The 26,588-nt window shown below is 39.6% G+C and overlaps 1 protein-coding gene across 6 annotated transcripts in view; it reads left to right on the top strand.

The window, feature by feature from the left end:
• Positions 1-26,588, top strand: part of SPTB (spectrin beta, erythrocytic) — a 122,091-nt gene that overhangs the window by 90,101 nt on the left and 5,402 nt on the right. For 3 of the 6 annotated variants that reach the window (XM_070956940.1, XM_070956962.1, XM_070956951.1), the window contains 8 exons: positions 196-440; positions 610-748; positions 1,749-1,833; positions 2,062-2,258; positions 3,730-3,839; positions 5,304-5,379; positions 21,531-21,793; positions 25,717-25,890. In XM_070956940.1, coding sequence (XP_070813041.1) covers positions 196-440; positions 610-748; positions 1,749-1,833; positions 2,062-2,258; positions 3,730-3,839; positions 5,304-5,379; positions 21,531-21,793; positions 25,717-25,890 — 1,289 coding nt within the window. The other 3 variants (XM_070956970.1, XM_070956988.1, XM_070956979.1) reach the window with 3 other exon arrangements.

Raw genomic sequence — 26,588 nt, 5'->3', positions numbered from 1 at the left:
CAAAATTACAGTACAGTATCCACATCAAAATTTATTTCAACGTTTTCATTATCCAGTGAAAAGGACAGATGCATTCCCATTTTTAATGTTAGAAAGTGGGTTTGAGAAACAGTTATATTCCTGGCCTTAGCTTGCAATGGAGCACATGTCCCTTTGATTCCTTGTCTCCATAAGAAGTGTTCTCTGCTCTGGCAGGTTCAGCATTTTCAGGAGGTGGCAGCACGCCTGCTGGCAGCCTATGCTGGAGAAAAGGCCATGGCCATCCAGAAGCAAGAACAGGAGGTGGTAAAAGCTTGGAAGGCCTTGCTGGAGGCTTGCGAGGGGCGGCGGGCTCAATTAGTTGATACAGCCGAGAAGTTCCGCTTCTTCTGCATGGTGCGAGACCTCATGTCCTGGATGGAGAGTGTGATCCGTCAGATTGATACCCAGGAGAAGCCCAGGTGAAGCCCTTCTTTTGTTTCTTTTTTTCCCCAGTCCCTGGAAAACATAATGGGTCAGTGAGACTCTCAGCAATGCTTCTCAGTTTATATTCAGAGATGTAAAATATTACCTCTAAAATCATCCTGATGTTTTGTTTTCTCATTAAGAATTGTTTGTTCTTAATTTAAGGGATGTGTCATCTGTGGAATTGTTGATGAAATACCATCAGGACATAAAGTCTGAGATAGCCACTAGGGATAAAAGTTTCACTGCCTGCATTGATCTTGGGAAAACTTTACTGCAGCGCAAGCTCCATGATGCAGCTGAGGTGAGTGTTCTCCATAGCAGGCTTTACAACAGATTTAAGCATCTATTTTGTTTAGAGCATTCTAAAGTGCTGTCCCATCTAGATTTTAAAGACCGTAAGTAATGCTCATCTCTGGAAATGAGATAATTCTTTCCTCATTCTTTATTCTCAGAATCTTGTAAGGACTTAGTTGTGAATGAAAAGAGAGACATATATTTTGATTTCTTAGTGATAAACACTAAGAAAACTGGTTGAGTTCCAAATTCACCTTAAAGATAGAAAAAAACAAATAAGATTTTCCTTCAGTTATCAAAGGTGGCTCTCTTGTGCTTTTGCCTAGGACTCAAACTAATGAGGGAGAAAAAGAACAAAATCTACTTTTACACATCAGATTGCCCCCTCTGGAAACTTATCATTTAAAGGACGCAAATAGGCAGGCTTTGCCCTTTATGTTATTCTCTCAGCCATCCCTGAGAGTGGAGATAAGTCGTCTTAGCAAGAATGATTTGGAAGGCATTGAGGAAAGCTTGAACAGATGAGAAAGTTCAGTATTCTTACTTCGTTTCTTGACCCTTGAAGCTGCACTACTTAAAGAGGAACTTAAACAGAGCAGCACACTTTCCAAAAATAGGCTTGCTGCTATGATGCACAGCTTACATCTTAGTTTTTAACTCGTATTTTATTTGTGATTTTTATTGTACTTTATACTTTAATTTAATTGAGAGTATCACATCAATTTAAAGTATAGTTGAAGCATCTCTGGGCACAAAGATTCTACACAATGGCTGCATTATATGACAGCTGAATTTGTCTCTGATTTATTGCACAGTATCTGGGCACAATTCTCTGCAAAGTAACTTACAGTGGTCTTAAAGTGTTTTTATAATATTGTCATAATTAAACCAAATGGAGCTTCTTTTTCAATAGGAAAAGCAAAATGAAATGTGAGCAAATAAAACCAAAAAAAATAGTCTTGTTAATCCACAAAAAAAATGCATGCTTTTCCTCCTTTTCTTTTTAGATAAAAGAGAAGTTGCTACAACTGACAGAGAAGAGGAGGGAGATGATGGAAAAGTGGGATAGACGCTGGGACTGGCTTCGCTTGTGTGAGTACCGCACAAAGTGGCGCACTCTTTGCACTGGCTATAAACTGTTCTATGCAAGTGAACAGTTCTATAGAAATGAACTATAGAACTGTTCTATAGAAATGAAAGTCCAGATCTTCTAATAATTCTAAGTAAGGGGGATTTATCTTTGGCTTCATCTGAAGGTCCTGAATATATATAATGTTCCTTTTTGCTTGTTTGTTTGCATGTTTGTTTTTCTTAAAACAGTGCTAGAGGTGTGTCAGTTTTCCAGAGATGCTTCAGTGGCTGAGGCTTGGCTTGTTGCTCAGGAACCCTACCTGTTTAGTGGTGATTATGGTCAAACTGTGGAAGGTGTAGAGAAACTGTTGAAAAGACATGAAGCATTTGAGAAATCCACAGCAACATGGGAGGAACGTTTTGCTGCATTAGAACGTCTCACAACAGTAAGTCATCCGTGAGAGGAAGTTCTCTATTTTTGGAAGTTCTTTGCCTTTGGAATTGTAGGGTGGATCAGAAGAGTTAATGCAGCTGCTCTCATTATTCCAGCTTCCTGGAAGTGGCAGAACAGGAAACTTGGGTAGAATTTTTGGGGATTAATATGAAACTTAACTTGCTTAATGGCACTGATAGGTGTTTTAACCTTAGGGTTAAAGGTAGGTAGGGAAAGTGAACTGATATATAGAATCATGTATCATGTTGGAAAGCCATGCCTGAAGTAGAAGGAACTGATAATAGCCCCATGTTCTTATCATCTAATCTTTGTGTGTTTACAGTATATAGCACTTAAAATGATTTGAAAATAAAATAATGCAGAAGCTGATATCCAAGCAGATCAATAAAGCATACAATGCATATTAAATATTCCCATGAGAGGTCTGCCAGCCATCCTAGCCCATGTTTTAATGAAGTATGGATGGATGGATGGATGGATGGACGGATAGACGGATGGACAGACAGATAGGCCAATTGACCTTTGAGCAAATGTCATTCATTTCACCCTCTCATGAAGTGCTGGGGAGGTGATGGGGCTTAGATGTGAATAAGTCAGAGATAGCCTTGGAGAAACGAAGGAACAAAAGTTATGAAAGTGTGTTTTAAATTCAGGAAACAAAATATTAGCAAGAAATTCAAACTGACAATACCTTAATTCCTAGGGGCAAAAGAGGGAAAGAAAACATAGACATTCAAGATCCTGTATGAATTCTTGTTGAATCCGTTTTCTGACTGAGTTTGCATCAAAGAACTAACACAATGTCCCCTCAAATGGAATATCTTGCCCCTTAAAATGGGATCAGTTGCCTCCCTCCTTACCTTTTGGAAACCTGCAAAAGTTTAGTTCTTCCTTTATTAGTATGTCTGGATGACTGGTATACTATAGATGTATAGATTTTTTTTGTACTCTAACTGTTATAACTCTGTTATAAATTATACTGGCTTTATTATTAATTTCACAATGTTATATTACAAGACTTCTTAGCAGCCTTGGATGAAGCTAGATAGAAATAGAGTAAGAAACAAATGACTTTTATAGACAACACATTATTGAAATAGTGGACAACAATAATAATAATTTTTAAAACATAATTTGTCCTTATTTAATAAAATTGATCATAGTCACCATGGAAAATACATAAGGCTCTACAATACAAAGCAAGCAAATTGATAGGATCAGATTGAAGGTCAAATATATAGCAAAAGCAATAGCACTTATATACTGCTTCACAGTGCGTTACAGCCCTCTAAGCGGCTTACAGAGTCAGCATAATGCCCCCAACAATCTGGGTCCTCATATAGTAATTAAAAGAAAAAGAATGGGCAACAGGGGTGAACATGGGAACTGCTGATTCTCTTAAAAGCTGCTATAAGAAGTCTGCATTTGTTTAACCCACTGAAGATAGTTTGTTTTGCACGCAGCTTGAATTACTAAGGAAGAGAAAAATTTCAGAGGAGTCTTCACAGCACAAAATAGCTAAAACTACGGACCTGGAATTTGACTTTGAGTTAGCGCCAGAATGTGAGATCAGGTAAGTTTCCTAGAGATCAGCTGCAGACTAATCAGCTGCATTTTCATAAGTAGTAAAGATTTTAAAATTATAGTACGCAGTACATTTCTTACAATCCATGCAATATATTTGTTTTTTTTTTGTTTTTTTTTATTTTTATTTTTAATAAACAAACATACATATACAGACGTAGACATTTAAACAAACTATACATAGACTAACTATACAGTAAAATCAAGTCATACAGCTTGAACTTTGAAAATAGAGCTACTTCGGTAATTATATATCTATATATCTGTGTATATTTATCCTTCATCATGTGTCAATGTTTATACAACGATATTTGATTTTATTTCCTTATTTTTGTATCATTGGCCCATGCAATATATTTGTTATCTCTCCCTAGTAAACCTAACCACTCAATACTGTACAGTTGGAGCTATTACTGTTCCCCAAAGTTAAAACATGCATATAATATATAGATTTTGAAAATGTAGCAAAATAATTGATTCTTTTCAGTCCATCCTTGATGATCTTTTTTGTCTAGTCTGAAAAAACAGAAAACAAAACTACAATCTGTTTTAAACCATGCTCTAGCCTGATATCCATTCCTTTCTCCCAAAAGTATGTTTTGGGTAGATAGATGGGAATTCTATTCAGTCTGATCTTCTCTATGATAGTGACTGGTTTAAAATGGAAGAAAAGATGGTCTCTTCTGTAATTATGAGGATTTTCTTTTCCTAGTGTTCTGTAGTTTTTTTAAGTAATTATTTGGACAATTGCTCTCTTTTAAAACAAGTTCCACTGCTCATTACGTAAAGAAATTTTTATATTACTCCTCATTTCTTTCAGTAATAGTTTTGATTGAGTTCTAGATTTTACATGCAATTATAAATGTTTCTTACATAATTAAAGGTTTATACTCCATAAATCTATTTTACTATAGGTAGTCCTTGACCTATTACCACAACTGAGTTCAAAACTTTCATTGCTAAGCAAGACAGTTGTTAAGTGAGTTGCGGCCCTTTTACCAACCTTTTTTACAGCAGTTGTTAAGTGAGTCATGCTGTTAGGTGAATATCCAACTTCCCCCATTGACTTTCCTTGTTGGAAGCCAGCTGGGAAGGTTAGAAATGGTGATCACGTGACCCTGGGACAGTGCAACCGTCATAAATACATGCTAGTTGCCAAGTGCTCGGATTTTTATCATGTGACCATGGGGATGCTGCAACAGATGTAAGTGCGAAAACTGGTCATAAGTCAATTTTTTCTGTGCTGTTATAACTTCAAACGGTCACTAAATGAATGGTTGTAAGTAGAGAACTACCTGCATGCTAGAATTACAGTTATGGATTTTTAATTACCTTTTATTTATAGCAGGCACCAATATTTTCAACATCAAATGTCTTTATGAAAAAAGAAATTAAGTCAATTATGCTGTTTCAGTTTTAACATTTACTTAGAATACACTTTTGTTTGCTATAGGCCTATTGAAAAGGATGGGAAGAAGGAACTAAGTTTAGAAGATGCCCTTTCCCATGCTGCAGAAGATTCATCACTGGTCAGTTACCAGTTTTAGTTTATCCTTCCTAGAAAATTCAGCAGCTTGATGCAGCCTTTCATATTTATGTTGTATTGTTTTACCATCTGCACTTTTCAAATAGTGAAATGCCAATGTGTCTCCTGTTTGAGCAAGAATTGATACTTTAAATGTGCTTCACAGTGATAATTAATTTATTTGAGAGAAAAGACATATCAGCAGAAAAATCCAAAGAGGAGAAAAAAGGGACAGCAGAATAATCATTTCCCAGTGTTGTTAGGTTGTTCTCACGCTGATAAGGCATAAGATATGGGAGGAACTCTTTTCTTCCATTTGGAGAGTAGAAGATGGTTGTTCAGCTTTTAAAATAAAGTTGTTGTTTTTTAAGATTGCCTCCTAGTGCAATTTTTCTCCTCTTCCTGAGTATAAGTTAGGAGAATGATAGGGCTGTGATCTTGAATCACAAGTCTAGCCTTTATTTTTGCCTTCTGGACTAGATGCAAATAAGTTATCAAAGCCAGGGAGGAGGACACCTAGGAGCTGAAAGGCACCGAGGTCCTACCACTCCTTGCCCTGCACCTTCAACAAATGCAGGGTCCACACAGCAGTAGCTGTGTAGCACAGGGGAAGTCCAAAGACAGAGAGGATGGGGGAAGGAAGGCACTACTGCTGTGCTCTGCAACTCCCAGGATGGCAGTTGCCTCTGTTGACACCAGACTGGAGCTGCCAGCAGCTCTCTTTCCCTACTTTCAGTTGTGAGGGAATTGAGCAGAGACCAGACCAGATGATGCCTTCCAAGACCGTGGCATTTTCTCTAGCACCTGCTGTTGGCGGCACTCTTTATGAGCCTTTGTGGCAGGAGAGCAGAAGCTGTTGTATGGCCATTTTCTTTTTTTTCCATTTACCCTCAGTTGGCAAAGCCTTGAGGGGTTCTGGCACCTGAGCTCTCTCATTGGGGGTGGGGGTTTGAGAACTTTGTCTTAGTTATACCCCAAAAGGCTCTACAGTACTTACACACTTCCTCTGCAGCATTGTGCAGAAACAGATTCCAAGGTTGGAGATTCCTCTCTGCAAGCAAATATGCTGCATTGCATTATGAGACCTTTCCTAGCTATAGCCCTATACTAGACAGTTGCCTTTCCCAACTGTTGAATGATAGAACTTTTTACTCATCTGAACTCGCAGAAAAGTCTACTAGCATCTATACAGCTCCCACTGCCGCTCTCTGTCCTGATTCTGTTGGTTCTGTTTCAACTCCATCCAAGATACAAAAGCCTAACAGATTGTATACATCTTGAGATGCTGCCTTTGGACAGTGACAAAGTAAGGGAGGAACTAACATTTTTTCACAGTATAGCTGAGAATGACTTAAGACTAGAGTGTCTGGCTTATGAATTGGGGAAAAGATTAAGACAATTACAAAGGACCCTGTTTATGCAATGGTTAATGGAGGTGGGGAAAGATCCATTGTGCCTGGTATAGTCTAGGGACCATTGAATTTTGTTGCTTAGTCCAATGGTGCTGTGTAGTATTATTTTAAAATCTATATTGTTATCTTTTAAAATCTGAAATGTCATTTATTTAAAATTCTTTAATGTCTGCATTTGCTACCATCCTTTCTGGCTCTTGTGTTGCTACTGTTTTTATATAATTCCTCCTTTTGTAATTAGAATCTTCAATAAGACATTGTGTTTTTTATAATAATCATGAGTTTATATCCTTTGGTCCTTTTCATAAATTGGAAGGGAAAATCCCATTATTTTAAAGAATTTTTGAGCCAATGAAAGATTCTGTTAAAGGAAGAGAGAGATGTGATTCTTCTGTATACCCTCATAGTAAGCTTTGGTATTATTGTGGAGATTTTCCCAGGAACATACCTTCTGGGGGTCCCAGGGAGCTGTTGGGAAGAGGGAAGAAAAGATAAACATAGTCTCTCCTTTTCTTCTGTTATCCATAGGTTCAGTTGGAAAGGCACAACTGCATTTAACTGATTCTGTTTTTCTGAGAAGCAAAAAATGACATTTTCAACTGTCCAAGTCAGAACATTTAACATCTACATAAAACCATAAATTATGATATGTATAGAATTAGAGTTCTTGACATATCTTACAGACTCCTTTGCAGAGGTATTCTGGAGAGCCCTGTTGCATAATCAGCTTTGTATGTCAACATCCTTAACCAACAGCTTCAAAGGCTATTTGTCACATTTATCTACAGATGTAATATTTGATAGTTATTAGGAACTTACTCTGGAATTCAACAGTGTAACTGTCAAAAGAAGAATATATCCATTCTTAATTTAATCAGTGATCACTTTCTTTAGAGTAATTCTCGAGAGACTTTCCTCTTTGCAGGCCTGATCCTGAGCTGTATATGCAGCCCAAGAAGCCTTGGCTTCCAAGTGATTTTATTTAGCCCAGCTGTATCAAACGAATGAATGCAGAGATATTCATCACCTGATCTTCCTGCTGATCCTGTGAAGTTTTCCTGTTTCTTTCCCACAGTTTTCAAGGCTTTATGAATCACAAATTGAAACTTTAACTGGAAAATCTCTTGCAACCAGAAGAAAGGGGCTTTATTTTTTTATACATTTGGAAAATCATTTGTAAAAGGTCTATAGCGTGTAAGGACTTTGAATCATACCCTATCAAAATATTTTATACACCATCAACATATTTTATAATTATTTTTACTTGCTTAATTATTTTTTACTTGCTTTCTCTCCTTTCTAAATTTTCTTAAGCAGTCAAGATAGGCTTGTGAGTTCTCAACACGGAAATCTTAAAATAAAAGATACTCAGGAGTTTATAACAACAGGCATTGTTTTGGAGATGGTAACTTACTCTTAAGCCACTTCTCCAAGTCTGGTATTCTTTTTAAAATCATTTTCCTTAGAAGGCAAGCAGTGGGGATATAGGTAGTAAATATATACAAAGAGAAAGTATATATCCTCATGCTAGAAGTTGAATCTGAATATCCTTATTACTCAGGTGGGTCTATGTTTCAGGGTTTCTGTACCACTGCTTTCTTGCCCACCATTCTGTTCAGGCCTGTCTGAGATAGCCCAGATCTGCTCCAGGCCAAACCAGATGTCTGACTATGAAGCAGAGAATGAAGATTAATTGGGATCATCAGAAAGATTAAAAACATAATGTCTACAGACTTCACAGGATTTTTTTGTCAAATGGAAGATTTGTTTCCCCAGCATCACATATAGGATCAAAGACCGAACGGAGAAAAAAATTACAGAACACAGTGACATGGCCTGGGAATGGGTAGTTCCATTTCAATACCCTATCAGTTAATTATGTATCTGATAGCTCCTTCCCTATTTCATACTGAACTATCACAACTATGATGAGTGGGAGGTCACCAGAATCCAACACAGCAAAACCTGAAGGATGTGTTCCTGGATAGGGAAATATTAGATTATGCCAATACTCATCATGTCTGTTGCATTTATAGCATGGAACATGAAGTAGCTGTTCTTGTGGGAAAGAAAAAATTAACAAATTCTGTGATTTCCCTTTCCTATAATAGTTTGTGCAACATGGTAGTAGACAAAAGTCAGCAACAGGTTAAATTGGGAAAATTAAGAGCATGATTGATTATTTCATCTTGCAGTCAGAGCTCCCATACATCTCAGTGAATTGTACAAAACCTATTTTAAGTGTTTAAAACAAAAACATAGCAAGTATGTTTGAAAAATACTTATTATTTGAAAGGAACTTTTATTTTAAATCAGAACTATCAAGAGGAAAATTATTTGGGCCAAAAATAATTGAAAAGAAACTATTATAACTGGCTTGGGAAGTTCTAGGGATGGTGCGCAAATTAGTTCAGTAATCTATTTGCATGATACACTATTTGGATTGTCTTCTGTGAACGTAAGTTCCAAAAATTATTTATAAAAGTAAATATATGCATATAAAGGTATCTATACAAACTTCATACAATTGTATGCCTTGTAGAGCTATTGTGTCTCTTGAAAATACAGTGGAATAATTTGTTGATAAGAATAGCATCCTCACATCTCCAGAAAAAACAGAATTTATTCTGTAGATGGAAGAGGAAAAGAAACACAGAGGATAGAATTCATAGCTAATGCCCTTTCCTCACTAATGTGCATTAGCCAATTATCACTGAGGCCATATAAAATCTGTCTTCATTACTGTTGACACAAAGATGGTTGGGTGACACTTTTAAGATACTATAAATGTCCAGCAAAGAAATAGCCTAACACCAAGCTCTTTGCTAGACATTTAGTGAGTGATCTTGGTATATTGCCGGTTTCTCTTGGAAAAAATGCACAAGTTTTTTATGCTTGCATATAGAAAGAGGAAAAGGACCATCACCTGATTGTATCATTTCTTTAAAATGTCTGGAAAAATATCCATCATATTGATTTTTAGGTAACATTGCATCTGCTTTAGAGGCACATTTCTACTCAAAGTAGAATGGATGGATTTATTTATCAAATTTATATGGCCACTCATCTCACACAAAGTGAGTCTGGGCAGCATACAACAATTAAGACAATAAATATATATAAAACAGTCATTAAAATATAAAAAAATATAAGGCACAAGAAAGAGTGATTTTAAATGCAGTAGCATAGCAATAGTACTTGGACTTAAATACCACTTTGCAGTGCTTTACAGGCCTCTCTAAGTGGTTTACAGATCAGCATATTGCCCCCAACAATCTGGATCCTCTTTTTACTGACCTTGAAAGGATGGAAGGCTGAGTCAGCCTTAAGCCTCTCAGAATTGAACTCCTGGAGTGGACAGTGAGTTAGACTTGCAATACTTCATTCTAACCACAGTGCCACCACAACTCATGGTAGGGGAGCCATTTTAGGATTTCACTGGTCCCTTGAGATCTCCAGTCTTAATGATACAACCAGGTCTTAAGAAACCTCTGGAATATTAACAGGGATAAAGCTAACCTCACCTTAAGGGGGAGAATATTCCACAAGGTAGGTGACACAGGAGAAAAAACCCACCACCTGGAATTGGTACCTACAACATGCCTTCTCTACTAGATCTGATGGGAGGGGTAAATATAATTAGAAAGAAGCTGCCTTCAAATAACTCATCCCCATGCCATGAAGGCTTTAAATGTTAAAACCAGCAAATTAATTGAACCCAGAAGCAAACTAGCAACCTGTGAATTTATGGAGCAGAGGTGTGATGGCTACTCTAGAAGCACACATAACTTTCTGCACCAGCTGAAGCTTCCGGATGCCCTCAAGAGCAATCTCATATAGAGCTTGTTATAATGCTCCAGGAGGTGACTAGAGTATGACTGTCAGCAGAGCCCCCCAAGCCAGGAACCAGCACAACTGATGCACAACCTGAAGCTGTGTGAAGAAATTCCTAGTTTCCACTACCACTGCAGGTGGTTTATGCACAACCCTGAGGACTTTGCCCACGCCCTTGGGTTTGACAAGTTCAAACAGTCTCCAGATAACCAGGCAAGTGTCCCCCACCCCTCCATCAGGCATCTCCTTTGGACCTGTAACGAGGCCATGTCAACTCCCGAGTGAATCCAAGCAACTTTGACAGATTTTAAATAGATTCTTCTACATGCCTCTGTAAGAGGTTCTCTGATCCCCCCATCCCACCCGAGGGGGCTCATGCAAGCACATAGGATTACTATCTGTTAATGAAATAAGGGCATAGTAGTACAGATAATCCTCGGTTTACAACCGCAATTGGGCCCAAAATTTCTGTCATTGAATGAGACATTTGTTAAGTGAGTTTTGCCCCATTTTACTACCTTTCTTGCTACAGTTGTTAAGTGAATCCTTACAGTTGATAAATTAGTAACCTGATTGTTAAGTGAATTTGGCTTCCCTATTGACTTTGCTTGTTAGAAGGTTGCAAAAGGGGATCACATGACCCCGGGACACTGCAACCATCATAAATATGAATCAGTTGCCAGCCATCTGAATTTTGATCACATGATCATGGGGATGCTGCAAAGGTCATAACTGAAAAATGGTCATAAATCACTTTTTTCATGCAATTGTAACTTTGAACGGTCACTATATGAACTGTTATAAAGTCGAGGACTATCTGTACTGGGGCTTTGCTGCCCTTACTGCCTTTATAGCAGCTGTAACTCACTTTGGTGGAGTTCATCCCTTGCCAAGTACTAGCAATACTCTAAATGTATCCTCTCATTTCATCTTCCTCAATTCATCCATAAGCCTTGGGGAATGATGGGTTCCATGAGAGGAGAGAGGTTGCATTATCTCCACCATCATGTTAAATATTGCTTTCCTGACATAATTCAGAATTCAAGATACTTCTTCCACTGCTTAGCTGCAAACGCTACGGGTTCCAGGAGGCTCATTCATGGAAAAACCTAGCAAATCCTACCTTTGTCTTGATTGGCATACCCATTGGCCCTCTATTGGAGGCATCTCAAGTCTCTGGAGTTCTTCCATCTCAAATCTAAGATTTTGCACATGTGTTTTGGGACTTCTCCTATTAGCAATCCTGACAATGTACTTTGTATACTTGTCATAGATATAGCCAATGGAGGAGTTCTACAGCAGATAAATTAGCCTTTTTAGTATGATGGGGAGCACCACAGCTCAGATGTATCAAATAAGATTCAACCTAGAAAGGAGAAATTTTCTGACAGTGAGAACAATCAACCAATGGAACAGCTTGCCTTCGGAAGTTGTGAGAGCTTCATCACTGGAGGCCTTCAAGGGGAGATTGGACTACCATTTGTCAGGGATGGTGTAGGGTCTCCTGCTTGGGCGGGGGGTTGGACTAGATGAACAACAAAGTCCCTTCCAATTCTGTTAATTTATCTAAGTTCAAAATTATACAGGCAAAATTTTCACATGCACCACCAACAAAATGCAAGTAATAAATTTTACATTGTTTTTCAAAGTCACAATTGATACTTCTGAAGACATTTAGCCATGAAAATCTTCATCTTGTATTTACAAAGGCACACACTTCATCTACGTTCTATATTTATTCTAAGACAATGGTGTATCTGAGTATTTTAAAACTCTGCATTCATTTTTCCACTGAGAAGCACAGGTCATTTCTTTGTGAGGAATAACATTTTATACACTGGATACCTCCAGGTTGAAGATTTCAAGTGCTATCAATTAAAAATAAAAGATCCAGCAATTTTATTTTTTTCCCTTTTTAATAGATTCCCTCTATCGTTAAAAAAACAGCAGCAATGGAAATATTGGTGGTTTCCAAATAGAAGATGGTGACTCTGCGTTGCTGTAAAATTCTGTGAATCTGACAAAGGATGAAAAAAAGTAATAAAAGTTTCAGGGGTTGGCCTTACTTTTCCATAGCATTGATACGTTTTCTTCATTATCTGTGCAAGATATACAACCATCAGCTACATCAGCAACTCACCCACAAAAAAGATTTGTCGCCTTTTTCTGGACTTTGCTATCTTTTGCCACCTTTGCAACATTCAACAAAATTTCACAAACTTTAGCAAAAGTTGTATGCCATCTGTTAAGCCAAGGAGTAGTCTGCATCAGGGGTGGGTTCTATTTACCTTTACTACTGGTTTGCAGTGGCCCCACGCGCATGCACAGAAGTTTCCTGATGACGTCCGGATTGGTGGGTGGAGCCTCCCAACAGTTTTACTACCGGTTCTTGCGAACCGGTCCAAACTGGGAGCAACCCACCACTGGTCTGCATGCATTTCCCAGTACTCCCGTTTATGTCCTATCACCAATTTAAAAGGCAAATTATAAAATTTAATAAAAAATGGAATTAGAATAAGACAAAACTAAAATAGGTTAAAAGGCTTGGTTAAAAAAAGATACATTTTTATTATTTTGCTAAACACCAGGACAATAGAAACTAAGTACACTTCTTTAGCTTGGGGTCACACAGAGAAGAAATGCTCCCATATACTAGATATGGGACATCTTCAAAAAGGCCTGCTTACTGATCTAAGTAAGTGGGCAGGTTTATAGCAGGGGAAATAGCTCCTCTGAAAGTCAGGTTTATACCATTTACAGCTTTAAAGTTCAAACCAGGACCTAAATTATGTCTAATAAGCAATTAGCAGCTACTGCGGATCTTTCAAAACAGGCATTATATGGCTCTGTATCCTGAACCCAGATGTCTACATTTTGCACCAGTTGGATGTACAGTATGTTGCACTGGTGATGAGAGCATGGATAAACATTGCAAAATGACAACTGGCTCAAGAATAAACACAGCTGGCATGCACTAGTCGTACTTGTGCAAATGTACTTCTTGCCATCACCTCGGCTGCAAATCTAATGATGGCTGGAATCAAGAAATACTCCCAAGATGCACACCTGCTCTTTTGAAGAAATGACAACCTCCCAAAAACAGATTCACCTCAGTCGCCAAAAGTCTAATTTCCTTTTCCCAGCCAACCACCCACCTGTCCTCGCTTACCTGCACTTCAACCAGTTGCAATCTCCCATCATCCCTCTCCCCAACAGGTAGTACTTCTATAATATTTGCTCCAAGAACATATTTTATTCCTCATTGTCCTCATCTCATAATACCATGTCATAATTTGTAAGACCTGCAGTACATCACAACTGATCCACCCTATTAGAATACCAGCTCTATCCCAATACTTGGATAAGAAAACAACAGACCAGAATGGGACAACTTGCCGCAGCCAGCTCACCATGGCCAACTCGCCGCGGGACAACGCGCTGAGGGACAATTTAACAATTCAATTTAATTATTTAAAATAGTTAAAAATACTTTAATTTTTGTCATTCACATTTCATTTTGGCATCCTTCCTTTAATGATTCTATTCCAGTATTTCTTAAAATATTACTGTAACTCTTGTTGCATGGCGAGTTGCCCTGTGACGAGTTGGGTATGGTGAGTTGTTGTAGACCCACAACAGGGGGGTCAGCTCTTCACTTCTGGGCAGTATCCTTTTTACACTTGGGAAGCAAATTGTATCGTCTTTAAGCAGAGGCATTCTACCTGGGCAAGCCTTTATGAACACTGAGAGCATATGCACCAAGACAAATTCCTTGTGTGTCCAATCACACTTGGCCAATAAAAAATTCTATCCTATCCTATCCTATCCTTTCCTATCCTATCCTATCCTATCCTATCCTATCCTATCCTATCCTATCCTATCCTATCCTATCCTATCCTATCCTATCCTATCCTATCCTATCCATCAGTCTGATCCTGTAAAGGGCAGGGACAGCTTTTGTCTTTGTAGCTCTTTATTCAGTGGGTTCTGATGTAGCTTCTGGAAACTGGGAATGTTGCTTAATCCTCTTCAAGCTTTTATGCTTCTCACGGCTAATTGTGCTCACTGTTTCTTTCACTACTTATTTCTTCCTCCTTAGTCATTTTAATGCTCTTTTATATAACTGGCTTATGAAATCCTGGGACTTTCCTTTGCATTTTTTTAAAATCTCCAGCTATCTCTTACTCTGTTCAGCCCTTCAGAGTAACATTTATTTGTCCATTTTTCTTTTTTTACTTAGTTCACCAAAGTGTCTTTAACAGACATCTAGAAGGTTCTTCTTCTAAGGCATCATCTCTTTATCCATGTAAGATTTCTTCCTGTATTTTCTCCTTTCTGCAGAATAACCTTAAGTTTCAAAAATCTTGAGCCTTTTCCTAGTTCCAGCTTGCTAGTTTTTGGGGGGCCTGTCTTGAACTTTTTTCTCTAAAAAGCTAATCTTCTGTGTTGTCTCTTTGAATGATTTCTTCTGTATTGTCCATTTGAATCACAGTTCTATCTCTGTTATAACATTTCTCATTCTGAGACATCTTAAATTGCACCTATTTGTGGAATTACCAGTCCCATCAAATACTTTCTGTGGTTTTTATCTCTCTCTGCTTCCAACCAGACAATGTTATCGTTGTTAACTTGGTCACCAGAAATTTGTAGAAATTTGGTTTCATAAGACTCACTATGCAGTACATTAGAATTATGGCAAATCACAAAAAGAGCAGCAAGCCATGTTCTACATGTTTTAAAGTTAATCAAGAAAATATTTTTTTTTATTTTTTATGAAGTTTGGTCAAGCCATGATTTTCCTAGTTCACTGCTGTGCTCCCAAGATAACTAGTTGTAACAAGAAAACCAGAGGCGCAAATGAGATGGCTAGAATGGTAAAAGTAAAGGTTTCCTGTCCAGTTGTGTTCAACTCTAGAGCACGGTGCTCATCTCCATTTCTTAGCTGAAGGAGCAAGCGCTGTACGAAAACATTTTCTGTGGTCATGTGGCCAGGATGGCTATATGCCAAAGACACACAGAAACATGTTTATCTTCCCATCAAAGTGGTACCTATTAATCTCACATTTACATGCTTTCAAACAGTGGTGAAATTCAATTTTTTTTACTACCGGTTCTGTGGGCGTGGCTTGGTGGGCGTAGTGTGGCTTGGTGGGCGTGGCTTGGTGGGCATGGCAGGGGAAGGATACTGCAAAATCCCCATTCCCTCTCCCTACCCCAGGGGAAGGACCCTGCAAAATCTCCATTCCCTCCCCAGTCCTGGGGAAGGATACTGAAAAATCTCCATTCCTACCCCACTCCAAGGGAAGGATACTGTAAAATCTCCATTCCCACCCCACTCCTGGATGAAGGATATTGCAAAATCTCCATTCCAGTGGTGGGTTCCAACCGGTATTACCACCAGTTCTCTTCGCATACACGCTTTGCGCAAGCACATTAGGTTTCTGCCCAGCTGAGCTGCGGCAATCCACTCTGCTGCACCAATCAGCTGGGCTAAAAAACGAGAAATAAAGGTACGAATAATGCGGGGGCGGGCGGGAGGGCCCAGCTCCCAGTCAAAGAGAACCTGTTCGGTGACATCAGATCATCACCACTACCAGCTCACCTGAACCGGGCCGAACCGGGAGCAACCCACCACTGCTCCATTCCCTCCCCACTCCAGGGAAAGGATACTGCAAAATCCCCATTCCCTCCTCACTCCAGGGGAAGGATACTGCAAAATCTCCATTTCCACCCCACTCCAGGGGAAGGATACTTCAAAATCCCCATTCCCACCCCACTCCAGGGGAAGGATACTGCAAAATCTCCATTCCCACCCCATTCCAGGGGAAGGATACTGCAAAATCCCCATTCCCCCCTACCCCAGGGGAAGGATACTGCAAAATTTCCATTCCCATCCTACTCCAGGGGAAGGATACTGCAAAATCTCCATTCCCACCCCACTCCAGGGGAAGGATACTGTAAAACCCCATTCCCTCCCCACTCCAGGGGAAGGATACTGCAAAATCTCCATTCCCACCCCATTCCAGGGGAAGGATACTGCAAAATCCCCATTCCCTCCCTACCCCAGGGGAAGAACCCTGTAAAATTCTGATTCCCTCCCCACTCCTGGGGGAAGGAACCGGGCCGAACCGGGAGCAACCCACCACTGCTCCATTCCCTCCCCACTCCAGGGGAAGGATATTGCAAAATCCCCATTCCCACCCCACTCCAGGTGAAGGATACTTCAAAATCCCCATTCTCACCCACTCCAGGGGAAGGATACTGTAAACTCCCCATTCCCACCCCACTCCAGGGGAAGGTTACTGCCAGATCTCCATTCCCACCCCATTCTGGGGCCAGCCAGAGGTGATATTTGCCGGTTTGCCAAACTACTCAAAATTTCCGCTACCAGTTCTCCAGAACCTGCTGGGTTTCACCTCTGCTTTCAAACTGCTAGGTGGGCAGGAGCTTGGGCAGGAATGGGAGCTCACCCATTACAAAGGAATAGTGATTTTATAATCTAAGAATTTAGCTTCATCGGTATCTTCTACCACAGTAATAGAAAATAATGCACTGAGAATTCCTGGACAGCTAGTGCATGACATTACAGAAGAATTGTATCTTAAAGAGGAAGAGAGAAGCTCTGAAAGCATTTTGCCAAGGAATACCTTTGGGGCAAATTGCTTTTTCAACGATTGTTTAAGATCAATCTTTCATGGTATGATTGTATAGGTGTTTTTTTCCGTATTGCATATCAGTAGAATGCATATTTTGCTGGGAGTCATATGAAATAGCGAGGATGAAAGAAACCACCTGCTAAAAGAATTCATGTTAATTGAAAATAGAATCTGAGTCTTCTGTGAGAGGCTTACTGAGAAATATAGAATACCTGCATGTCTCTGAAAATATTTAACCTGGAGTCTATGTACAATGGAGTTTATCCTTAATTATGCCAACGTTTCAAGATATATCATATGCAGCAGTGGTGGGTTTCAAATTTTTTTACTACCGGTTCTGTGGGTGTGGCTTAGTGGGCGTGGCATGGCTTGGTGGGCGTGGCAGGGGAAGGTTACTGCAAAATCCCCATTTCCTCCCATTCAGCTGGGACTCAGGAGGCAGAGAATAGATGGGGGTGGGGCCAGTCAGAGATAGTATTTAACGGTTCTCTGAACTACTCAAAATTTCCGCTACCGGTTCTCCAGAACTGGTCAGAACCTGCTGAATACCACCTCTGATATGCAGATATTCTCTCTCTCTCTCTCTCTCCCTCCCTCTCTCTCTCTCTCTCTCTCTCTCTCTCACACACACACACACACACACACATTGCTGCGTTAACAGACAGTTGATGTTTTCACTTTACAAGAGACTTTAATAAACAACCCATTTTTTCTTCCTTCTACAATGAAGGGCCTAATTTAGGGCTGGGGCTTGCATTTTAGAGTTTGGACCAAAAGTAGCTCCAAAGTCAATAGCTTTGGATAAACAAAGCTTTTCATTTTCACAATCTGTATAAAGATTTATCATCTGAATGGCAATTTACCTGAAGCCTACTTATAAAAAACACAGTCCATAGGTAAAGAATTTCTCCCTACACAATAAAAAGACACATCTATCTTGTTAAATGAGCCGAAATCAAGATGTGATTCCCTTTAGAGGAATCCTCTGAGAGTCATATTGATTGTGGCAGAGTACAAACACAATAAATAAATAAAACTGACAATTTTCTTTGGCACAAGACAAAAGCCCATTTTGACTTGTGGAGTCTATTTGTTGGATCTGGAAGAGAAACTCTGTTGAGCAAATTATCCTTGTCCCCAATCTCTCTTAATGCACTACTTTGTTTGATGTTATTCTTAAATATTATTAGGCCCATATAACTCTTCCATGCCACAACATTAAAAGACAAATGAAATCCAGTCAGGACAGATATTAAACAGTCACCTAAAAGCAGCAGAGGCTGTCACAATAACACAATGATTTATAAGTACCATAAATATAATAAACATAATATAGCAGCAAAAATATAAAAAAGATTTAAAACATCAGGCACTACCTATCTTTGACTACTGCTAGAAGAATAATGAGGACAGCATTATGAGGTGTTTCTGAGAGGATATTCCATAGTCAGGGTGGGCTATGTGGGGGAGACAGACAGCAATGGAAAGGATCACTGAGCACAGATCTGCTGCATATTATATGTGCAGTATAGATAGGCAAGTTCCATTGTCTTCAGCTATAACTCTGTACAATATGTGCTTACCTGAACACAAGCCCTATTAAATGTAATGAGACTTATTTTATATGAATATTATGCTTGCAAATCAACAGTAAACAGCAGGATCAAGATTGGCTCTGAGTCTTGTTGAGCACTTTTTCTTATAAAGAGATGAAATGCATGCCTTGATCCATAGTCTCACTATGGCTTTGTACATAATGCGTGCATTGTGGGTTCAGCAAACTGATACCATGAAGATGCATCTGCCTTTCCTATTTTTCATTAAATGATTTCCAAATATGCATCTGATATGGTCCTATCCATGTAGGTCAGGCTCTTTGGGCATTATAGCAATGTAAGATTTATATATATTAACTGCCCCTCTGCAATATCAGTCCTTCCTCTTTAATCTCTAATGTCCCAGTTTTAATCATTTTTTGAAAAGTGTTTTAAATATTACATTTAAATTACAAATATTACATGTAATTTAAATAATTACATTTTAACAATTAACAATTACATTTTCTTGGGAAAAAAACCCCATAGTAGTTAATAATGTTTTTGTATACTATAAAGGTAGGGACGCGGTGGCTGAGTGGCTAAGACACTGAGTTTGTCTATCAGAAGGTCAGCAGTTCATTGGTTCGAATCCCTAACACCGCATAATGGAGTGAGCTCTTGTTACTTGTCCCAGCTTCTGCCAACTTAGCAGTTCGAAAGCATGTAAAAAATGCAAGTAGAAAAATAGGGACCACTTTGGTGGGAAGGTAACAGAGCTCCGTGCGCCTTTGGCATTTAGTCATGTCGACCACATGACCACAGAGACGTCTTCGGACAGACCTAGCTCTTCAGTTTAGAAACGGAGATGAGCACCACCCCCTAGACGGGAGATGACTAGCACGCATGTGCGGGGGAATCTTTACCTATACTAATTATATGCAAAACTATATACTTTAAAAAAGAACATAGAACTCCTGCATAATTAATTATATGCTTTACAGTAAAAAAGCCTAATTTAAAATAAAGGAAAATGGCTCCAAAAAAGTAAACAAAACTAAGAAGGAACAATAATAACAAAAACAGCAGATTATTCAATTATATTACTTTTCAGTATCATCCTATATGATTCAGTTCTTAACAATGAACTGAAGCTAGATTATATGGAATTATATTGTCTGGTCTTTCTTCTCTTTCAATAATCTGCAAGACTACCACACTTAAGAGCAACTAATCTCTAGATCCATGGCTCCAATATAAAGTTGCTGTAACCCCCTCAAATTCATAGGAAACTGATTGGAATGAAAAAAATCATTCACAATCTTTTGTAACATTGCATGAAGCTACACTCCATAAAAGCTTACCAAAAAACGGGGGGGGGGGGGAGCACAGAAAATGAAGCAGTTCTCCCAATGCAGGTTTGTGTGAGATACAAAGGTCTACAGGAGATGGCTCTCCTGCTTTAGCATACATGAGTTTGTTTCAGATGAGTTAATCATGAAGAAGCTCACCAAAAGTTGACTGCAGGGAGTTGCTGTGGATATTTTCCTCCTTCTTTAAAGGAAAAACACAAAAAAAATGACAATAGAGTTGGGATGGCGAACCTATGGTATGCAAGCCACAGGTGGCATGCGGAGCCATATCGGTGGGCATTGAGCTCAGCTGCGGCACACATGCGCATGCTGGCCAGTTGATTTTCAGGCCTTCTGGGCCACCCGGAAGTAGAGAAACAGGCCATTTTTGGCCTCCGGAGGGCCTCCGAAGGGATGGGGAAGGCCGTTTTCGCCCTCCCCAGGCTCCTAGAGAAGCTCTGGAGCCTGGGGAGAGCAAAAAATGGGCCTACCGGGCCCACTGTGCCAAAAGTGTGTGGGGGGGTGTCATGCGCGCATGCGCGGGGCACATAGAGTTATGGGTGCGGGCATGTGCATGCGCAACCCCACCCACACTCCTCTCACTTCTGGCACGCAATGGCAAAAAGGTTAGCCATCACTGCAATAGAGCATTGTATCTTGGACACAAGGAGAAAAGATACGCTGTACCAACCTAAAGTGACTAATAAGTACCAGCCGTTCCCATCCTAGGGAATACCTGATTGATCAGATTTTATAAATCTTCAAGCTATTGGAGCTTACTGATGGCTTCTCTCACTCAGGGGCAAGAATGAGGTGAAGACAGTGACAGTGTCATGGGGATATAGGAATATACCTAAGCAATCTCTTTCTTCTGCTATGATATTTAAGATGCAAATGGGGACTCAGTCATAGAGCAACAATGCTGCTATATGGAGGAACTACAAGCTTGTCTCCTCTCATATAGTAAGATTCCTCTTGCTACTCTTGTAACCCTTGTTATCAGAAAGAACCAAGATGATTTCATAATATCTGGAAAAAATGCTTTGGGAATGGAGTATATTTTAAGTGTTTCTACCCTGATTTAAAATCCAGCATATTGCAATCCAGTATCCTAAGGAGAGAGAAATCCTAAACAATTCTCATGTTTGGACTAATATTCCATATGAATCGATTTCAGGCAAAAGAGGGAATTTTCTGAAGTATACTTATTGTTTGTTGTCTGAGATAAGTGTACAATTATAACAACCTATTTGGGATAATGTGAAGAATCAGGTTCTTCAGGGGAATGGCATGGGCCATCCTTAATGCCTACTCCCAGCATTGCTCCTAGTTTTACTTCAACTTTCTCTCATATTCATGCTTACAGCAGGCGCAAGACGACGAAACAGGTCATGACATAGCACCAGAAGAGCTGTCTGAAGACAAACTGCCTGAGACAGAGATCAACGTGGACACTGAAGAAATGTCCACAAAGGAATCACTTTTTAAAGTGGTCCAGACCCCTGTGAGTGAAATTGATGAGACAGCAACCCTCCCAGCACAGGTGGATAAATCCCACAGTGTACAACTTGAGGGTTACTTGGGGCGGAAGCATGACCTAGAGGCACCTAACAAGAGGGCTTCCAACAGGTACATACAATTGTTGTCTGGCTTCTGACCTGTTTTCAAATCCTATGTTGGAAGAATTTCAATATTGCTTTCTCTCTGATCTTTTTGCTGCTTTCTCCAGAAAGTATCAGCTCCTATGAATTCACAGCATTTTAGGGCAAAGGATAAATATGTATAAGTAATAGCACCAATATCATTAAGCCTGCAGATGGAAATATATCTCAAGTTTGAACTGTGTCAGAAGGAGAGAAACATTTATGTTTCCTGATTGTATTAAAAAAATGTAGTGAAAATATGATATGCATGAGATTTTCTTCAGTATGGGTTTGTGGATAAAGGCAGTTGCACTGAAGAAGCTTAGTGATGCCACAATTAAGTCACAGTTGCCAACCAGAAAGGCAAGATATTGGCAGCTTTGCTTCAGGAAGCAATTTCAAAAGCTGAGGTAGTTCCCACCATTCTCCTAAACCCATGCAGACATCTAGATTTACCAAGTGAAAATACTGCTGCATCGAAGTTGAGAGATGACAGTGAAGGATCAGAAAATGCCATTGCATTTTTTCTATGTCATCAGAAAGTAAAGATCAGGCTGCAATTTTTAAAAAAAAAATTAAAACGTGCTAAGCATATTAACCTCATCAAAATATTCTGAAAGCTAAAGGCTACATGACAGCTTCAACTTCACCAGCCTCATTAACTGCCTCACAAAGGTTATTGATATTACAGTATTGATCTACCTAAACCTCTAAATGGGGCAATTTATATCACGGAATCTTTCTATTGTTCTGTCATGGCCTTTGTTTTTCTTCTGATACCGTATGTTTTTAAATCCCTTCTGCCAGGGTTTATTTTTCAGCTGAGATATAGAATGTTTAACTACATATATTTATTTTCCTTTACTCAAATTTAAATACTGTATATAAGAATGTATTTTCTAGCCATAAACATAGCATTTTAAAAATAGATGGTTTTACTCTCACAATTATTGCTCATAGCTAATCATTCATTTTTTTCCTCCTGAGAAATGTATCTTACCATTTGCCCAAATAGAGACTCTTTTTATCATGCCCTTATTTATTTTTTAAAAAATAAATTATTAAAATTTAAAAATTTAACAAGTTGTGAGAAATAATAGGGGCAATGATTCATAGTTTTTTCCCTCTGGTTGAGAAATGTTGATAACCTATGATGCACATAAATATAGAGATAAATTATGAGCAAAAATATCTGGCAGATTTATATCAGATTCTTAGAAAACATTATCTGCAACTCTTCATCTGCCTCTCCAAGCTCTCCTCACAACCCAGAAACTTTATGGACCTTTCCCCACTTGCAACTATGGGCTAAACATGCCCTATCAGTGTTTTTCTCTGACATGTCCCCAGTGATGGGGGAACAAATCTTTACTGTCTTTGGTTTGACTAAAATATCCTTTTAGATTTTTTTTCTTTTTTAAATTAAATATTCATCAATATAATTGTTATTTGGGTAGCTCTGCAATTTATCTTTTGCAATACTGAATGCTTGCATTTTAATACGTAAATTGGCAAAAATATTTTTCATTTTACATGTTCTTTTTTAAAAAACATTTTTTTTATTTTATCGCTCTGAGCCATTGGATATAAGACGGTCTGCAGATAAATTTCATAATTAAATTTCATCTCCTTTGAGATTGGTCTGTCTCCTAGGAGTGAGAAGAATGGCCGAATGCTCCAATCACTACTCCCCTGTGCCATATGGCCAGGAGCTGATATAGATAGTATTTCATCTTTTATATATTGACCTTTTAATTGTCCAAAAGGCAGTACAGTACAAGAGAGTTAGGCAGTTTTTATTTATTTATTTATTTATTATCAAATTTATATACCGCCCTTCTCCCGAAGGACTCAGGGCGGTGTACAGCCAAAGTAAAAAACATAGATACAAACATTAAAATACAGTTAAAAAGATATATATGTGTTTGGCCCCATAATTAAAAGAACAATAACAAACCTATTAAAAACATTTTAAAAAGTGTTAAGCCAGTCTGGCTTGCTGAAAAAGAAAGGTCTTCAGGGCACGGCGGAAGGCACCGAGGTCATGAATTCTTCATATCTCTGGGGGCAGTAGATTCCAGAGGGCAGGTGCCCCCACAGAGAAGGCCCTCCCCCTGGGGGTCACCAGTCTACATTGCTTGGCCGATGGCACCCTGAGGAGGCCCTCTCTGTGGGAGCGCACAGGTCGGTGGGAGGCCATTGGTAGCAGCAGGCGGTCTCGAAGATATCCAGGTCCTATGCCATGGAGCGCTTTAAAGGTGATAACCAACACCTTGAAGCGCACCTGGAAGACCACTGGGAGCCAGTGCAGCTCACGCAGGAGAGATGTTATGTGGGAGCGCCATGCAGCTCCCGTAACTACCCGCGCAGCCGCATTCTGAACCAGTTGGAGTCTCCTGGTGCTCTTCAAGGGGAGCCCCATGTAGAGAGCATTACTGTAGTCCAGGCGAGAGGTGACGAGGGCATGAGTGACTGTGCACAAGGAATCCCAATCTAGGAAGGGCCGCAACTGGCGGATCAGGCGAACCTGATAAAAGGTCCTCCTGGCTACAGCCATCAGATGTTCCTCCAAGGACAGCTGCGTATCCAGGAGGACGCCCAAATTGCGAGCCCTTTCCGTGGGGGTCAAGGGCTCCCCCCCAATAGTCAGTGATGGAGTCAACTGACTATATCGGGATGCCGGAAACCACAGCCTTCAGTCTTGAATGGGTTGAGCCTGAGCCTGTTCCTCCCCATCCAGATCCGCATGGCCTCCAGGCACTGGGACATCACTTCAAGGGCATCATTGGGGTGGCCCGGGGTGGAGATGTACAGCTGGGTGTCGTCAGCGTACTGATGGTACTTCACCTCGAAGCCACGGATGATCTCACCCAGCGGCTTCACATAGATGTTGAACAAAAGGGGCGAGAGAACCAACCCGAGGCATCCCACATATGAGGCGTCTCGAGGTCGACCTCTGCCCCCCTGCCAACACAAACTGCGACCGGTCCGAGAGAAAGGAGGAGAACCACCGTAACACGGTGTCCCCCATCCCCAACTCTTCCAACCGGCGCAGCATGATACCATGGTTGATGGTATCAAAAGCCGCTGAGAGGTCTAACAGGACCAGAACAGAGGAGCAACCCCTGTCCCAAGCCCTCCAGAGATCATCTACCAATGCCGTTTCCGTGCTGTACCCGGGCCTGAAGCCCGACTGGAATGGATCTAGATAAGACGTTTCCTCCAGGTATTGTGGAAACTGTCGTGCGACCACACTCTCAACAACCTTCAACAACAAGTTGATGCTTTTAGAAAATAATTGATGGCAGCAGGAACTACCAAGCCACTACCCAAAAGTAGGAAGTGGAGTTAAGGTATGAATGCCCAGAAGGCTCTTAGAAAAGGAGGTTTGAAACCTCCCGGCTTCTACCCTAACAGATTCAACCATCATCTACAAAAAGCCATACATACTGTTTTGTTAAACTCATTGATTAGTCTTCATAAATTATATTGAATATTGGCCTAATAATTATATGTTTTATTTAATTAATAGCATTTTAAAAAATAAATAAGCAAATCTGAAAACTTCCTATAATATTTTTCTCAGGACTATCCACAGTAAGAGCAGCCCTACTGCCTTATTCAGGAAATCAGCTGGGAAAGAATAAAACAAATGTTATTTATTTGACTTCTGAATATGGACAAGTGGAAATCATGTAGTGCAAACTTGCCCCACATTTCATCAGAAGTCAGTCCAATTGGAGGGAGTGTTTAAAAAGTTTGGTTTATTTATTTATTTATTTATTGGTTCGATTTATATGCCGCCCTTTTCCGGAAACTCAGGGCGGCTTACAATGCGTTAAGCAATGCGTGGTTCCTTAACTTATTCTGATTTTCCCACGATAAGGCATATTTCTTCCTTTGTGCTAGGTCCTGGAATACATTATACTGTGTGCTCAGGAACAGTGAGCTGACCTTCTATAAGGATGCCAAGAGCTTGGCTTTAGGTGTGCCTTACCATGGAGAGGATCCTTTCCGGCTGAAGAATGCCCTCTGTGAAGTAGCTGCAGATTACAAGAAGAAGAAACATGTCTTCAAGCTGAGGTAAGGCAGGCTGCCTCTAAGAACGCCCACTGTTTTGTAAGAGCAGGAACTGTCATAAAGGTAAACTCAGAGGTACACTACCTTTTTCACCCTTAATTTAAAAGCACACAAGGGATTGGTTTCCACAACTCAGCAAGACTAAGATTAAGAATAGATATGGCAGACCAAAATAGTTGATTTAGATCAAATTGAGGGAAATTAAATTAATACAATTTCCTTTCTGTTTTATTTTTGTGACACACTAACGGCATATACTCAAAAGATTGGGGATGGAGTTATTGGTTATCCGGCACACTGCGAGCTTTTCAGCATATGTTCATTTTGATCCTTGCAAATTAAAAAAAAAAGTTTTATCAGACAGCAGATACCATTTACACTATGCAGGTACATGCTTTTGAACAAAAGTTATTCTGACAGTCCTGATTCCTGGAGAATGTTTACTCATAAGCAATAAAACACATGTGCTAAAAGAGATTTTAGAAAAAAAGATGTCATTGGAACTGACCGAAGTTCTCTCTAATCCAAGGCTTCCTTCCCCACTTGGACAGTGGATACGAAGATAATAATGTTTTTCCTGCTGGTTTTTCTGCTGGCGTTTCCTTCAGTCCTGGAAGCAGCATGTAACAATAATGGCTGTAGATAATCTTAATCTTAAATTGCACTCGTGTCAAATCTCATTTTAAAATCATTTAAATTAA

Source organism: Pituophis catenifer, unplaced genomic scaffold (genome assembly GCF_029215685.1).
Source record: "Pituophis catenifer annectens isolate HBS135680 unplaced genomic scaffold, rPitCat1.0.hap2 SCAF_1, whole genome shotgun sequence".
In the NCBI taxonomy this organism is placed as follows: domain Eukaryota; kingdom Metazoa; phylum Chordata; class Lepidosauria; order Squamata; family Colubridae; genus Pituophis; species Pituophis catenifer.
This window is presented reverse-complemented; position numbering and strand designations above follow the sequence as displayed.